Here is a 16,523-nt window from a genome sequence, read left to right on the forward strand (position 1 = left end):
TGGACCGGCACTGCATCGCTGGGGAGGGGGAATGGGCTGTTAGGGGTTCAGGGTCTTGCCCAGGGACACTTCGACATATAGCCAGGGCCAGGGATCGAACCATTCACCCTGTGGTCCGTAAGCAACTGCCTTTACCAACTGAGCTATAGCCGCCCTAAGGTCAGGGTAAGGTTATAAAACAAACTGCATAAAAACTAAATGCTGCATTTAGTGACAGCACGTACGACACAGGTACTTCCTTTCTGTATATCTATCTATATCTATAACCACTCACACTAGAGTTGAACCCTGCTCTACTGAGGTAAAGTCCTGTGTCTTGTTGTATCATCCAACCCCCCCACCCCCCATCCATGGCCCTACTGAATTTTTCATTTTATATACTATGTCCTTGCATTCAAATATTTAAGCGTCAGGGTCCATTTGTGATCCCAATAATTAATACGTCATTGATTTCTGGCCGTGTCCCAGCTTAGTTCCATCAGGCTGCTCTTCAGCCACTTCTCAGAAATTACAATGTCTTTCTGCCCCAGAAGTACAGGCCTTATTCTATTTCCAGGGGAATATTTTGTTTGTGTACAATTATATCATTTGCATTGGCTTTTGATATAGTTGACGACCACAGGAACGTGATTATTCAGGCCTTCATTTCCTCTCGTCTTGACTGTTGTAACTCCCTTTTCACCTCTCTTGAACTCTAAGTCAGTCAAAATGCAGCAGCTAAGTGCCGCCATTTTAACTGTCTCCAATTTAAATCCGCTTTACAGTGGCTGCCAATCAAACTCAGAATCCACATCAAAATTTCTGTCGTTACATTTCAAGACCTGCATGGTCAGGCTCCTGTCTACACTACTGAGATATCATCATCCGATCAGGGCTTGCTAGGTGTCCCCGGCTGGTTGTAGCTCCTCAACTCTCTCCCATTTAAGGACTGTGGACACTTTTAAAAAGGAACTTAGGACCCACTTGTTTGTATGTGCCTTTGTTTAGCTTTTACTATATTCATTTTACACTTTATTGTTTTATGTTGTATTTTACTGTAAACCTTTCCTGGTGTTTTATTGTAAAGCACTTTGTGACTTCTGCTCGTGAAAGCTGCTATATAAATAAATTTACTTACTAAACATTTATCACCTGGAAATAGGCTCAAAGTTCAGCTCTTCCCAGAGACACTCCATGTTCAAGAATTATCATCTCTATGTTGTTTTTAAAGTTAAACTTAAGAATTCATACCTTATCTGCTGTGAATAATACTATTTGGTTGTATTTATAATTAATTATGACTTAATGAAATTTCAAAGTCTTTAGTATTAAATTGTAATGTTTCACCCTAAAAACATCACAGTTTTCTGGTAAAACACTTTTTGCGGGATGAACATTATGTTATGTTACTTTATGATGTCCTTTGAAAGCGAAACTAACTTTAATGCATGAAGCTCTGCAATTCATTAACCACAGGAGGTTATGGTCAAGAGTCTTAGTGACTTAGAATAGTTTGTCTGGTGAAATGGGTAAAAAAATCATGCAACAGGTATGTTGTCTTCTCAATTTCATTTGAACCTATTATACATGCTTTATTTAACTGATGGTTTTCTAAGTTTGACTGTACTCTGAGCATCTTTTACCAGCATCATTAAACATTGTAACAGAAAAATAAATCCATCTTGACTTGACTAAAGTTTAACCGAGGCATTAATTTAATCATACGTAAAACTGCTATTGTTGAAAGTCTGTGTACATACTTCATTAGATATGGACTGTTGTTCTTTGAGTGGGTTTAAATTCAGATGGTCTCTATAGGATGATGTTACATTGATAATTGCTCCAGTTCTTTTCTACGACTTTATTAAACCATGGGAAACAGCCTGTCGTAAGAGGAAAACATTGAATTAGTTTCTTTGAAGGTTGTTTGATTTCTCTGTTGCTGTCCCTGAATGGACAAATTAGTTCCTATGTCCAGGCTCAGCAAGTGAGAGCAAGACCAGAGCCTGACTGAACAATTTATTTGTCCTGCACCGACCCACAAGCATTTTGACCCATACTCTGTATCACGTGCTTCTTTTACAGAACTCTGATCTGTTGTTCCTTTCTCATTCACCCAGACTTGTCAGAGTTGTGGTTTTCTGTGTTCTCGTGCTCTCTTGTAGAGGTAAATCACAAACAATAACACTGTCTATGCAACAAATTTGTAAATGTGATTAAGTTTGAAGATTAGTTGAGTATGTTCTGATGCAATGTTTGAGGTGGTTGGAGAGGGTGGTTAAAGTTAGAGAAGGAGGAAACCCAAAATATATATATATATATATATATATATATATATATATATACACACACACACACACACACACACACAATTTGGCTACAATGTGCAATGTGTACACTGAATTAGTGTTGTTTTTTGGGTATATATATATATATATATATATATATATATATATATATATATATATATATATATATACGACGTTGGAGTGGACGAGACCTGATCTAAACAACATATTAGTCTATGTGTGGCGTTCTGGTCAAGAGTTAGTGAAGACAAAACATCCATCGTACACAGGATGAACAGGATGAACATCACTGTTCACTGATGAACTGAAACATGGAAACATGTCACTGAAACTGTCTGAAGTGAAACAGTGAAACTGTCTGATAAAGGAACATACAAGTGCTTCCTGATCTCAGTGCACAGTCTAAAGTTGAAATTGTTGTTTGTAAGTGGACATGCAGTATATACAGTATTTTTGTATTTTTGTATTGACAATTGTACCAGAGATGGTAACAATTGCAGTGTATGTTGACAATCATTGTTATTCATTATTCTAAACCTTTCATTTTGCTCAGCATCAGATGATGCTGCCCCCCTTGTCATCAATTTATCTGGAATAGACAGAGACAGTGGAGGTATGGTTTTACAGTGTGAGTCTAAAGGCTGGTATCCAGAGCCTGAGGTGTTGTGGTTGGACGGTGAGGGAAACTTCCTCTCTGCTGGACCTACAGAGACAGTCAGAGGTCCTGATGGCCTCTATAATGTCAGCAGCAGAGTCACTGTGGGCAAGAGACACGGACACAGATTCACTCTTAGAGTCCAACAGAACAACACCAACCAGACCAGAGAGACACACATAGATGTTTCAGGTTAAAGTGTTTTAATCTATGAGATGTTCAACACTTTAGTTTTAAACAGCTTGTTTCTGAATTCATATATAAATGTCACGTTGTTCCGTGCTATATCATTTCAGATTACTTCTTCAATGTCCAGTCCAGTTTTTCTTGTGTCACAGTGGGTTTGGCTGTTAGTTTGGCTGTTTGTGTCGAGCTAATTCTTGTCCTTGTCTTTATTCTGTGGAAGAAGGAACACTACAGTAAGTCATAAACAAATTACAGTGCTTTGACAATGTTGAGAAATCTCCATTTACATTAATATGACCAGAATTCTTGCTTACTTATTTACCATTATAGACTTTAATATTTCATATGCTGAATGTAACTAAATGTATTTTATATTTTACCACTACTGTTCATTTTTACACAGAGTCTAAGAGAAAGCAGAGGGACGAAATGGATGAGAGAAAAAGTAGGAGCCACTTTAAAGTTATGAAAACTGATGCTGAGATATCTACTGAAGACAAAAAAGAGAGTGAGCAGCTAATGGAGCAAATGGAGGATTTGAACAAGGGAAATGTATTAAATGTTGCAGAACATGTAAGTACAGAAAAAGCACATAGGCAATATAATACAGGAAGGGGAACATTAAAAAAAAAAAAAAAAAAACTCAGACTTTGAGTTTGGAAACTTAGATACCAACAGGATACAGTCCTCTCAGGTCTAAGAAGAAGAAGTAGAACCCAACCCCCCTTTCCAGAGGCTTTGTATAAAATGTAAATTAAGAGTAAAATTTAAAAGAGTACATAGATACATAAATAGTAGATAGACAACATCTGAAATGTTAAAAGTGAGATTTTTTTTTATAACACATCCGAAACAAGTTTACGACTGCGCTGCACTTTTCCTTTACCAACACATTTTGGAACTGAATAAACTTTTCAAAAGCAGATCTTCTTCCACATTGGGGCTTATACAGGATTTTACCTGGTCAACTGTTTGGTTTCTCCTTTGGCTTTTATTTAACTTCATAATGTGCCAACAGTTTTCAGTGTGTGACAGGTCCTGAATTCATATGTGGATTCATTTGAATAGTGTTGTTGACTATTCAACATGATTCTAGTTGTGTTGGTTCTTCCAAAGTGCTGTTGAACTTGTCCCGGCAACAGGTATTCAATCTGAAAATTGCTCATGAGCAGGTTTTTAAGTTTATTAGGGTAAATCTAATGTACATTATGTTCATAATCTGTAAAACTGTCGCTCTTCATCTCTTTTCTCTCCCAGTTGGATGGAAACCTTACTGAGATCAACAACTAGCTCCAGGAGGAAAAACAGAAAAGAGAGAAAGCAGAGGGGGAAGTGAAGGCCTTGAAGAATCAGCTGGATGAGGTTACTTTCTGCATATTTACTCAAGTCAGTCTCTATATGACACTGATTCGTGTTCGGCCTCTTGCCCTCCATATTTAAATTTCTCTCAGCTACAGTTTTTTTATTTTTCCCACCTTTACTGCTTTAACTATAGCATATCTTTGAATTATGTTGCGACAAGGAGACCAAATCTAATATTTCTATACCTCAGTCTTATAAGCTGTCTCACAGAGAACAATTATTAAGCTACAGTCAAATAATTTATGTTATTTGTCTGACTTATCCAGTGGCTAATTAAACAAGTGGGGTGTTACAGCACATCAGCTCAACCCCGACATCCATTTTGTTTTTTTATATTAACAACAGACAGGATGTGGGGGACTGATGTGACTTTAACCAGTAAATTTTTCCTCTGATCACCTGATGTGCCTTGACACAGACCAGTTGATTCTCTAAGAAATTCACACCCAATTCAGCTGTTGCCCATTTGAAAAACTATTTTCAGCAAGATGCTGGGACGACTTGATGGCAGTTGTGAGGACTGGGTAGATGTTAGACTTGGTATCTTTTGGAGTGTTAGGGAAAGCATTGAGTGTGAAAGGCTGGGGACAACTTTTCCTGTGACTCATTTCACGGCTAAAAAACAGTGAAGTGGCGATTTATTGGTTTGTGGCTTGCATCCCTTTTCTCCATCCTCACTGGGTTGGCTTGACAGTTGGTTGTCAAACCATCTGAGCTAAGCTGTTTTCCTCCCGAGCCTTTTCAACAAGAGCACAAAGGCACAGCACTGATTAAGCACCTCAGGTAACTAGCTACAGGTGGCAAATGTTTCACAATAAACTAACAGAGAGGGAACATTCAGCAATAGCAGTGAGATGCTAAGCTGTATAATGAAAACAGGAAGTTGGATTCTCAAAACAGGAGTTAGACTCATGACTAAACGATGAACACATTGCAGCTGTGACCTTTTTCTGTATTCACAGGTTGTCAATAGAGCTATGAAACAAACTCAAGTTTATCTAAAGTCCCGCCACTGACTGTGCAAAGGAAAGGTGAGGATCGCGGCAGGTGATATTTATTCTATATATTGATTTCCTTGTCATATTATTCATCGGCTGAACCACTGCAGTAAACTATTAGATGAATGAGGCACCGTTTGTCATCTGCTTTCTCATTACATTATTCCTGAATGATGGAAATGATGAGTAAAACTACACAACAACATTTTAGGTTTGTGTGATGGATCATCGTGCTGAATACTTAGTGGGTTATCAAATTAATTTAGGCAAACGGATGAAGGTGAAAACACACCAGCTGGTTACAGTAATAAAACCACTTTCACCTGGGAATTGAAAATGACACATATGATGATACAGCTCACAGCCTGGGGGGGAAGAAAAAACGAAACAGTCACTAGAAAATACAAACAGAGGCTGAAATTCTGTGCATCGTGCACCCTGAGTTCTTGTTTGGTTAAAATGAAACTGGACACTACCTTTAAATTCAACCTAGGAACCAACTTCAGACAGACGTCTGACCTTTTGAACGCTTTTTCAAAAAGGTTGCTTTTTTCGGTTTCTGCAGGCAAATGTACAATACATGTAAAACATCAATCCAAATATTTCATGTTCCCTAAAAACGATCTCTCCAAATGAAGCGTTCTTGCTGTGGGATCACTTAGCAAAGTCAGCATAAATTCATCATATTTAGTTGCCTAAGTGTGGTTTGCTTCAAAAGATTTATTTATTTATTTGTGTACTGTGCGGCAGCAGATTGACGAGCGAAGGGGAATAAAAAACTGTAACATGAGATGGACAGTGGTTGTTTTTCACAGTCCGAATACAATAATTATTCCAGTCTGTGTTTATTTATAACAGAGCAGAACAGAAACAACAGTCGCTTTCAGATTCAGTCACTTTTCCCATCATGGGTGGTGGGCTGTGTTGAAAGACGTTAGGGCAGCGTTTCACCTCTTTAGGGTAGGTTGGTTTTGCATTCCACGGTTTCTTTGTTAGACTAATTGCTGAATATGTCTTTTGCAAAAAGAGACACTTTAAACCAGTCCATCTGTAAGTAACTCAAAAAAAATGTTTCAGGCACACAGCTGTTAAATCTCATCTGTCCTTTGTCTGATCTGGTTCGTTTGGGTAGGTCTGTGTTACAGATGTGCTCTGACATCAAACAGGCCCAAATCAGTCGGGCCTGTTGAAAGAACCTTCTGACCTTAGACTGTTTTAGAAATAAATAATACACATTACCTCACATTACAAATGTTAAGAAATACACTATAAGTATATCTACACAACTTTGTCTCCTAGAAATTATGTTCATAAACTGTTTTCCCAGATATTTTGTGGAGGTTACTTCTGTCTGGATTGAATTCAGAAACAACATCAAGTGAAATAACCACGATACTGTATGCATGAACTAAGTGTGTGTACGAAGTGAATGACATCAGTCTGCACCCAGACTCGTCTCTGGTTTGCTTTAGGCAACACCAACAATAGAAAAAAACCTTTTTCTATATCAAACCAGATTACAGTCTTTTCCTAAGCTTAACAAAGTGCTGCGAATTTCCTGAATGTTTGTAGAAAAAAACGTTTAATACATATGTAATCATCACAAGTTGATTTTCCACTGAAGGGTCAAATAGTTTAGCAGGAGAAAAAATTTATTTTTGATCTTACTAATATAGTCCATATCAACATTTTTTGCAACTTTCCAAAAACACACAATGTTTAGAGACCAGAAACCAAAAGGGCACCAAAGCGCAACACCCAGTGAAAAGACATCCTAAATGTGGTCAGTCGACATAAAAGAAGCACAGCAATACCATCATCAAAACAAATTCAACAGTAATTTGTGCCAAAGCGTCATATATTTATTGAAATAATTGTAATGTTTGCAACCACTTACACCAACAATTCAACATGTAATGTGCAACAGAGTGAAACGCAGATGGGAGATTTTTTTTATTTGTTTATTCCAAATAACTAATTGGAACTGAAGCTGATACTAACCAGAGTATAAATCTAAACTAGTGCTTTTCAAGCTCCACTGGGGCCTTGCAATAGAACATCAATGTTTGGCCTCACTGGGCTGAATGTGTCTGAATTACAGCTAATTCCTGTAGAAGGGTCAACACTATTTACAGTAAATTCACAGAAGGATTTGTTTTCTGTACCAACAGCAGAAAATGTCTCTGAAGATGATCGACTGACCCCTAATATAATCAACTTAACACTTCCTAAGGCGTCATAGTCTGCCGCTTTTTACATCCTAGGACGTCTTATATTGACACCACAGGACGCACCAGGAGCTCCACTATTTGACACCATAGGAACAACACTGCAGGTGTGTGTATATATACATATATATAGGATTAAATGTTTTTATATCAGTAGTTTTTATATCAGTATGAACACAAAGAACTATAAAAATATTTTAAAATACACGAAGCAATGTAAATACAAATCTACAATTCACTACAGTTCATTATTACAGTCACTGTAAATATGGTTCTTCTGCACTTCAGTGCAACAAATCCGACTCTCCTCCCTTCTTTAATCAGTTTTCTCCATTTTTTTTGGTCTGTAAGACAGAAAAGATGGGACAATATTCAAAGTAAAGACCTATCAGGCCCCCCCAAAAAAAGCATCAAACACTTTGATCACTAGGGACAAAAGGCCACGAACACAACATGGAGCAGACAGACTCAATGGATATTGAAGGGATAATGGATCTACAGCCATAAAGCTAAAAGTTAGCTAGTTATAAATGAAGAACTTGATGTTCCCCCTCCTACAGAAGAGAGGTATGTGGAGGGTTGTGCTTTGTTCTGTCTTTACATTCTAAACTGTATTTTCAGTGTAAAGAAATTTTATGATGTTCATGTTGTTACACCATTTATGCCACTTTTCTTTTTTTAAGTAGACACAAAGTATGAACTATGGTTTTCCACGTTATGTGCTTTTGTCCCTTGTGGTCAAAGAGAACAGGGTCTAACATCACTGTACAATGTAAAACAATCAGTGGTACAAATGCTCCATGTCAAATCTGAAGAAACCTCTACAAGTAGCCGTGAGGTTCCACATCTTGGATAACCAATGGATCAGGACATGGGATGAAATGAGTATCAAGTTTATAAATCAATCAACAGAGAATTTATAATAAAATATATTAAATAATCCAGTTTTACCATCCGGATGGGGGAGTAGAGTACTTCCTCCGGTAGGTCTTTGTCTGCTGGTGGATTCAGGGTCAGCATAGAGCTTGATAGTCCAGATGCTGGTTTGCAATTGGTGCCTTAGAATAAAGGAATTTAACTCAACGGGGGATCTGATCATCTGAGAGGCAGACTTTAATGAAACAACCTGAATATATTTAAATTCATATGATATTAAATTCAAATGATGGCATATTATGCTCACTTGGTTGTTGTACAGGCAAAAAATATCTAAAATGTAACAAACCATTTTTAATCACATAAACTTGGTTTCAACGCTTGTGGACTCTTACGTATGGTTACAGCAGCATAAATAAGTTGATGTGAGGACTCGTCGTCATCTGATGTGGAGAAATCATCAGTTAGCAAAGTGACCGAGAGATGAACTTAAAAGAGCTCATTAAAAATACTGATGCCAACAGATCGATAGGCTCTACAGGCCTTCTTACCTATTTCTATCTGTGGTTCTCTGCTCTGGTTTGTCTTGAGGCTCGTATTATCGTCAGCACCTAAAAAGGGTAAAAAACAGTGTGTTGAATGATAATCATGACAGCAGCCCTGTTTTATTAAGAACACCTCGACCACCACGATCACATCTTATCTTAATTCTAACAGGGAGTAACCTACTCAAAGATGTAAAAGTGTGTCTCCTATAATAAATGTAAACATACATACACACAGGTACATATTAAAGTGGGTTTCCTCACATTATGTTAAAGACTGGACAAACATAAAAATATTGTTAAACCTTGGTCCTGTTTTTGTTTCCTGACAACGACTGCATAGGTCACTCTATTCGGATCAGAGTCATCAGGCTCCTCATCGACTGAAACATTGAAGAAAATATTTTAAAACACTATATAGATAGTCTCAGTGTGGTCATAATCGTTCGGCCTTTAAAAATGATTTTATGTATTCCAACTGCATACTGAAAAAACGGAAACTGAAACAATGGACGTCATATATTGGATATGTAGCTTCTTTACCTCTGTGTTTCCTAATGTGAAGAATTCCCACCCAGAGCAGAACTAGGAACAGCATGAAAATGGTAAAACCAGCAAACAGCGAGATGAGGATGTTATGGGCTTCAGAGTCCCTGGAGAGGGGCCCTTTATGTAGGGATGGAGAGATGATAGAAACTATATTTGCTGTAAATTTGACAGTAAATATGAGGCAATATTTAATATTTTATGAATTATTTAAGATGCAGCAACAATTCGTTAACATCTGTAACAATTAAACCACAGATGACAACAACCCTTGTATTTGTTTCAGTGGTAGAATGTTTCCTCACTTCTCACAACCAACCAGCTTCCTTGTGATGTTCCAGCAACAGAAACGCTGCACTTGTAAAGTCCTTCATCAGACTTGGAAACATTGTCAATTTTCTTCTCTGCAGAACTGCTGTTCATACGGACATTGTTTTTGTAGAAATGAACAATCTGGTTGGTGGAAGTCGTCTTGGTTCGGCAGCGCAGAGTCACATCGTCCCCCTCAAACACAAGAGCAGGACTCTCCAGGATCACAGACTCAGCTGAACAATAGGGTGAACAAACATAATGTTGTTGTACTGCATACACTTCAGAAGATTTATGTACAGTGCTGTCACACAAAATCTAAAATGTTTCATTTAATTTATACTTAATTTATTGGTTAATGTTACAGAGAAATGCATTGTGTGAAACAAGAGTGAAGGGCGCACAACAAGAATAACACACTAAAAATACGATGACCAGAAACCCCTGACGTCTGTGTCAAAGTTCTGAACTCTGTACACCCATCATCAGCCTTGTGCAATGTTGAAGTTAAAAATGTAGCACTATGCTTAAAATACAAATAAAACTAAATACATGTGAACATAATCCAAGCAGCAATTGTTTGTTGTGCACAATGTAACTGAGAAAACATTATGTATATAAACTTCATTTTTGGGAAAAATTATTTAAAAAGCAGATTTAAGTTAAAGTACAAATGTGAGGGAAACATCCAAATGTTTCTTTCACTTTTGTAAAAGATTCTACTAAATATATTTGTCATACTACTACTGAATATAGTAAATGAGCAACATTTGGCAAGTACTGGTGTAAAATACTGCATGTAATACAAACATACCAGTGACAGTGATGTTGACAGTGTTGCTTCTCGCTCCTCCTTCCGTCTCACACCAGTACAGTCCACTGTCTTTTGCATAGGCTTTATCAATGGCGCAGATCGACCCTGATGCTGTCCTCTTATTATTACACACTGGTTTAAATTCCTTAGTGTCCCTGATTCCTCTCAGTGCAGTGGAACCATCGCTGCTCTCACAGTTGAAAGAAACGGGGTCATATTCAAAGCGCTGCAATGTGTCCGGAGTGATACGAAGAAAAACTAAAAATGAGATTTTTAGTGAAAGATTTCAAACTGGAAAATAATGTGTAAGACACTGTTAAAAATCAAAGATACTATCAAGCTAGCATGAACTAATCAAATCTCATCTCTTGGCGAATTTGAATTGCTCCTGAAGTCTTGGCCTAATGCATGGGACAAAAAAACGTGCTCTGTGCTGTTAAAAACGTGCGCTGTTACTCACCATTTCCATGAGAATAGGTGCTTTGGACTTGTTTCCCCAACAGAAGGAATTTGAGCATCACTTAATAAAGCAAAGGAGTGAATGTGTATATCAGTCATAGAATCATTGATAAACAGGAATATATAAAACTCGGGGTAAAACAGAAGTAAATGTGCGACTCACTCAGTCTGAAGCAGAAAGCTGTAGCCTCCATGTTGTCTTGCTGCTGACTGAGCATCAGACTGAAACACAGATTAAGTATATTGTAGTTGAAAACTTCCTCTTCCTGTAATGTTTCTCTTTCAAACTGAAGCAGAAGCTGAAGCCAGTAATGCAAATCTAAGAAAGGCTTGTAGTAATTTCTGGCCCTTTTTTACTCTTTGGTTTACCTTTGCTTCTTTCGACTCATCGAAAAAAATAGAGCCAGTAAAATTTCTTCAACAAGAAAGTTTGGCTACTGGCAGATAAAAAAAAGTGGAAGAATGTCATGTTTTAAGGGACAGGAGCGCCACCTTGTGACATGTGTGCTTAGCCTTCTACAGTGGTTACCGTGGGTAACCATGGGTTTTGATTTGATGAGCTAAAAACATTGTGTAAGTCATTAAAATCAATTTAAATTGTACCAAGTCCAGGCAGCAGCACATTGGTGGCACTTTTCAGAACAGAACGTACAGATTCTCCAACAAGACACCCAACACCAGCACAGCTTGATACTAAAATTCATGAATAGATAATAAAAACTAAAGCAATGTAGGACTCAAGTTTTTATTTTATCTATTTTCAGATGGACAATCCAGGTAAAGTTCTGTATGTTGATGCAATTTTATTTATTTCAATTTGTTTCATAATGTGTGCATTAAAACACAGTGTGAAGCCTTTGTCCACCACTGGGGGAAAAAAGCTCTTGTTTCTAAAAATAATGACTTTCTAACTTAAAATAAAAAGATACCTTGTCATTATTTTTACTTAGTAACTCAAAATATTGATTAAGTATATAATTATTTTAAGGTACCAAGGCAAAAATATTGAGATAGTATCTCATTATCTTGACTTATTAACTCAAAATATTAAGATAATAACTTATTTTTCTTTACATTGTTACATTATTTAGTAGGTCGTTATTTTGAGATACAAGATCTTAATTGATTTATATATATTTTTTGATATTATATACATTATAACAGACTAGTAGGTAAAAGCAAAGAGTGAAGATTCTTTGTCATCTCATGTAAATTATTACAGAAATTGTTTTTGTCAAGTCGAAAGTGAAAACTGCGATACACTACACACATGTGAAAGTGAAAGTGTGACTTCATTACTCGAAATGTTTTAGAAATTTTTGTAAGGGTGAGACTCGCACCAGCCAAGTTCCCGTGTATCATGCAGTGTGAAGGACGGGGATGTGGTTGTCGTAACATTAGGTAAAATTCTAAACAAATCCACATATATAAGTGTATTATTAATTTTAATGGGGTGTTGCCTGGTAGAATCAGGCAAGATAAATACAATATACTGTATTGTGTTTTAAAGGCTTCTCAGAAATTAATTTATTATGACTGCACAACTTATTTGGCCTAAACACAACATTTTTTTTTTTAATTTCTGCTTTTATTTATTTATGATTTCACTTCATTTTCAGAACAGGAAAGTATTTTATCCGATGAATCAACTGTGCATTCGATCCTCCCTCAGAACCATCAGCGATTGTTCATCTTCTACTAATAACCTTCTGTGGAGGTAACTTGGTCTATTACATAGTATTATATATAAGTTTTGCAACTTTTTGCACTAATTCAATTTTCATTATTTTACCATTTTTTTTAAACTACCTCAATTTTGATGATGAAAGAACATTTGTACTGAACAGTATATTATTAGGATTCAGGAAACATTTGTACTCGCTGTGTATTAAATATTGTGTTTATAAAATTATTTTAATTATTTCCATTTTAAAATATGGGGTTCTAACTTTGCACAACTGTAAATGCTAGAACATTCTTCCAAGTCTGAAGTAATGAAGAAAATACTGAGGGTGAATCTCATGTACACTTTCATGTAACCTACTTTATTAATCTGTAAAAATGTTGCTGCTTATCTTGTTTCTCTCCCAGTAGGAGGGAAACTTAAAAGACACCAAAACCAGCTCCGCGAGGAAAAACAGAAAAGAGAGAAAGCTGAGGATGAGGTGGACACTTTGACGAATCAGCTGGAAGAGGTTTATTTGATAAGTGTTAACTTTCTGTTTTCAGATGACATCTTTACTCAACTCAGCCTCCACATGACAATGATTCATGTTCAAGCCTGTTTTGTCTTCAGTCCATGCTTAAATGTCTCACGGCTGCACTTTTTAACCCACCTTTGGGACTTAAGTGAATGTTTGGTTTAAGTTGGTTTAATAAATGATTACTGGAGACTGTTTTCTAATAGATTATGAACAACGTACAGCAACAGAATCCAATGTTTTCTGTGCCCTGTTCAGGGCACTGATACCTAGTCACAACCATGAATAATGTCCCAGCAAGGAGACTGAATCTAGCTTTATTTTCCTGTACTTCATCCAGGTAAGCTGTCTCACAGAGAATAATCAATAAGCTACAGTCAAAGCATTTATTAATTATGTAATTTATCTTATCTTTTTCTTATCTTAGTTTCAGACTCATAGATAAAATAATTACAGCCATATTTAATACTGTGTAATGTTCACATGCGACTCTATCTGCACCTACACTGCAGTAAGAATGACCCAGAAAAGAAAGTTTTGATTTTACAATGTACTTTTACCTTTTGACACTTTTACCATTTGACAGTCCTCACTTTGAGATATCTCAGGCCATTTAGTACTACAGTTTAATGTTTTTAGTCTACAAATTTTGTTTTTAATTCCTTCAAATTTTTAAAACTGCCAACTAAATATGGTGGAGGGGCTTGTATGTCCCTGTGATCCTGGGAGCTGTGTTAGTAGGGAGGATCAATCCTTGGTAGGGGTTTTGGTCCAAGGCAAAGTGGTCCCAAAGAAGGGACCAGACTTACTACAATTCACAGACCCCTGATGATATGGCAATAAGGGAATATGGTAAGTCACCCGGAATAGGGAGACTGGGGAACCCTTCTGAAGGCAGTGCTGGGAGGGGAGCTTGTCGGCAAAGGTTGGGCAATGCCCAAAGAAATAACATGGAGACACCGCAGTTGTGGGCTCACCAACTGCACAGATAGGAGTCAGTGTCAGGTGTGATGCAAGCTGGGCAGCAGCAGGTTGGGAGTCTAGGCTTGCTGTTGTCCACAAGTGTACCTCATTCCAAAACACTATAGGCCTCAGGTCTGTGATAGACTATGTGGTCGTAGCATCAGTTTTAAGGCCATACATCTTGGACACCCGGGTGAAGAGAGGGGCAGAACTGTCAACTACCACCTGGTGGAGAGTTATAATAGGTGGTGGCAGGGACTGCCAGATGGACCTGGTAAACCCAAAAGTCTAGGGAGGTTGTGCTGGGAATGACTGGTTGAGGCCTTTGTCTATTGGATCTTTAACTCCCACCTCCAGAAGAATTTCAGAGAAACCTGCATTCTGTGGGAGGCTTTGGAATCTAACTTGGACCATGTTTAAACCCTCCATTGCTGAAGCAGCCGCTCTGACTTATTGTGAGAAAGAAGTTGGGGCCTGTTGTGTTGGCAACATGAGGACTTTCTTTTCGACACCAACGGTAAAGGAGTCTATCAGGCTGAAGTACCAGCACGCCAGGAGGGCTGTGGCTCAGGTAGTTGCAGATGCAAAAAGTTGAGTTTGCAAAAAAAAAAAATTGTTTGTGTGTGTGGCATAGTGGTGATCTGCATTTTTGTAATAGCGCTAGGGGGGATTCAAAAGAAATAGGGGTTCAAACACTGTGTTCCAACACTGGCCACCCAAGCCAGATAATGATGCTTCTTAAGTTCAAATTGCATTAAAAATGTATTACGTCCATTGATGTATTATATTGCTGCCACAGTTACCCTTTGGCATTGCTTTTGGACCCTCCAGAAGTGTCACCATTTAACGCAGCAAAAACCAATTTTGTTATACACAAATACTGTGTTAGGGTCAGGGACTAGGGTCACAACTTCAGGGTTGAGTTACAACACAATTATATAAAAACCAAACCCTACAAACAGTGAGAATGACATACAAGTACTTCCTTATTATAGTAACCATGTACGCATGTTGTGTTATGATCTGCACAACTTGCAACTGGTTACAGTAACACTGGTTTGAGAAATGTATAACTTTCTGAACAATAAAAAGCTACATCCATTGGTTTGGAGGCACTAGGATGTGGTTTGGGTGGATTGTGGGTGGTCATTATCAGGACATGAATACTCTTGATAAAACACAATGTCTCTCTTCATTTCCACCTTTGGTCAGTGGAAGAAGCAGCTCCAGAATGAGAAGCAAAAGAGGAAGGAAACTGAGCAAACACTAACGACTCAGCTCAAGGAGAATAACAAACAGGTTCATATTTTCACCTAAATGGCATCTTTTTTCATCCATGTATTAAATTATTCATATAACCAGTTGTTAGAGAAAATTGGAGACACTGAATAAATGTTGTGTTTTCTTAGTTTCATTGTTGTAACCCAAATCTACTGAGACATACTACTGGTAATTCCATTTCTCATTATCTAAAGACTTTAGAACAGCAGAGCTTAAGACATAAAAAAGTAACATAGTTGCATGACATATTTCCATTACAGAGGCTACAGAGTTTCTCACATCTTCCTGTTAATCACATGTGAGAATTTTTTGAGATATTAATGAAATATGTTATATTCTGTATTTGCATTTCAACAAATAATTTTCTTTTCATCTCTCTGCTGCCAGTTGGAGAAGCTCTCAGAAGACAAAAGGAAGCTTGAGGACATATTGAAGATACTGAAGAAGAAATAGACAAAGGTTCCTTCTTCATGTTATCTTGATTGTGTTATTAAACTGAAGTAACACTGCTCTGTGAAAAAAAGTGTTACTTCAAGTACTGTCCTGCCAGAGGGTTAAAGAGAGAAAATGATCAACCACAGACTGTGCTGGTTTGTCAATAAATCAAACATTTTTCAGTTGTAGAATAAAAAAGGCCTTATTCATGATTGTGAGGATCAACTGGACTTCTTTTCCTTGGTTAGAAACATTTATCCGAGCAGCTTCTTCAGTCTGAATAAAGTGGCTGGGGAACCCAGTTATATTCTCCAGAGTAGCCTTTGCTCCATCGTGGCCTGAATAAGCTCGTTAAGGTAGGAGGTGGGAACAGGGTG

The 16,523-nt window shown here is 37.4% G+C and overlaps 2 protein-coding genes across 6 annotated transcripts; one reads left to right on the forward strand and one right to left on the reverse strand.

The window, feature by feature from the left end:
• Positions 1-1,464: 1,464 nt before the first annotated feature.
• LOC137137569 (butyrophilin subfamily 3 member A2-like) lies at positions 1,465-7,174 on the forward strand. Of its 2 annotated transcripts, XM_067524026.1 has the most exons (6): positions 1,465-1,528; positions 2,065-2,146; positions 2,842-3,135; positions 3,240-3,362; positions 3,533-3,702; positions 4,387-7,174. In XM_067524026.1, exons 1-6 carry the CDS (start codon positions 1,505-1,507, stop codon positions 4,417-4,419), a joined length of 726 nt encoding a protein of 241 aa, XP_067380127.1. In that variant the 5' UTR covers positions 1,465-1,504; the 3' UTR covers positions 4,420-7,174. The 2 variants fall into 2 exon arrangements, with proteins under 2 accessions (XP_067380127.1, XP_067380126.1); XM_067524025.1 differs by lacking the exon at positions 4,387-7,174 and having other exon boundaries at positions 3,533-4,380.
• A 155-nt stretch (positions 7,175-7,329) lies between these two features.
• LOC137137550 (low affinity immunoglobulin gamma Fc region receptor III-like) lies at positions 7,330-11,508 on the reverse strand. 4 transcript variants are annotated; one of them, XM_067523996.1, is made up of 10 exons: positions 11,430-11,508; positions 11,268-11,327; positions 10,808-11,065; positions 9,990-10,229; positions 9,682-9,804; positions 9,444-9,521; positions 9,145-9,204; positions 8,989-9,036; positions 8,669-8,775; positions 7,330-8,061 (listed from the first exon to the last, which is right to left on the reverse strand). In XM_067523996.1, the coding sequence occupies exons 1-10, from the start codon at positions 11,482-11,484 to the stop codon at positions 8,038-8,040; spliced, it is 1,053 nt and encodes a 350-aa protein (XP_067380097.1). In that variant the 5' UTR covers positions 11,485-11,508; the 3' UTR covers positions 7,330-8,037. The 4 variants fall into 4 exon arrangements, with proteins under 4 accessions (XP_067380097.1, XP_067380096.1, XP_067380095.1 ...); XM_067523995.1 differs by having other exon boundaries at positions 9,682-9,834; XM_067523994.1 differs by having other exon boundaries at positions 9,682-9,843.
• Between the last annotated feature and the right edge of the window lie 5,015 nt (positions 11,509-16,523).

Source organism: Channa argus, chromosome 12 (assembly GCF_033026475.1).
Source record: "Channa argus isolate prfri chromosome 12, Channa argus male v1.0, whole genome shotgun sequence".
NCBI classification, from domain to species: Eukaryota; Metazoa; Chordata; class Actinopteri; order Anabantiformes; family Channidae; genus Channa; species Channa argus.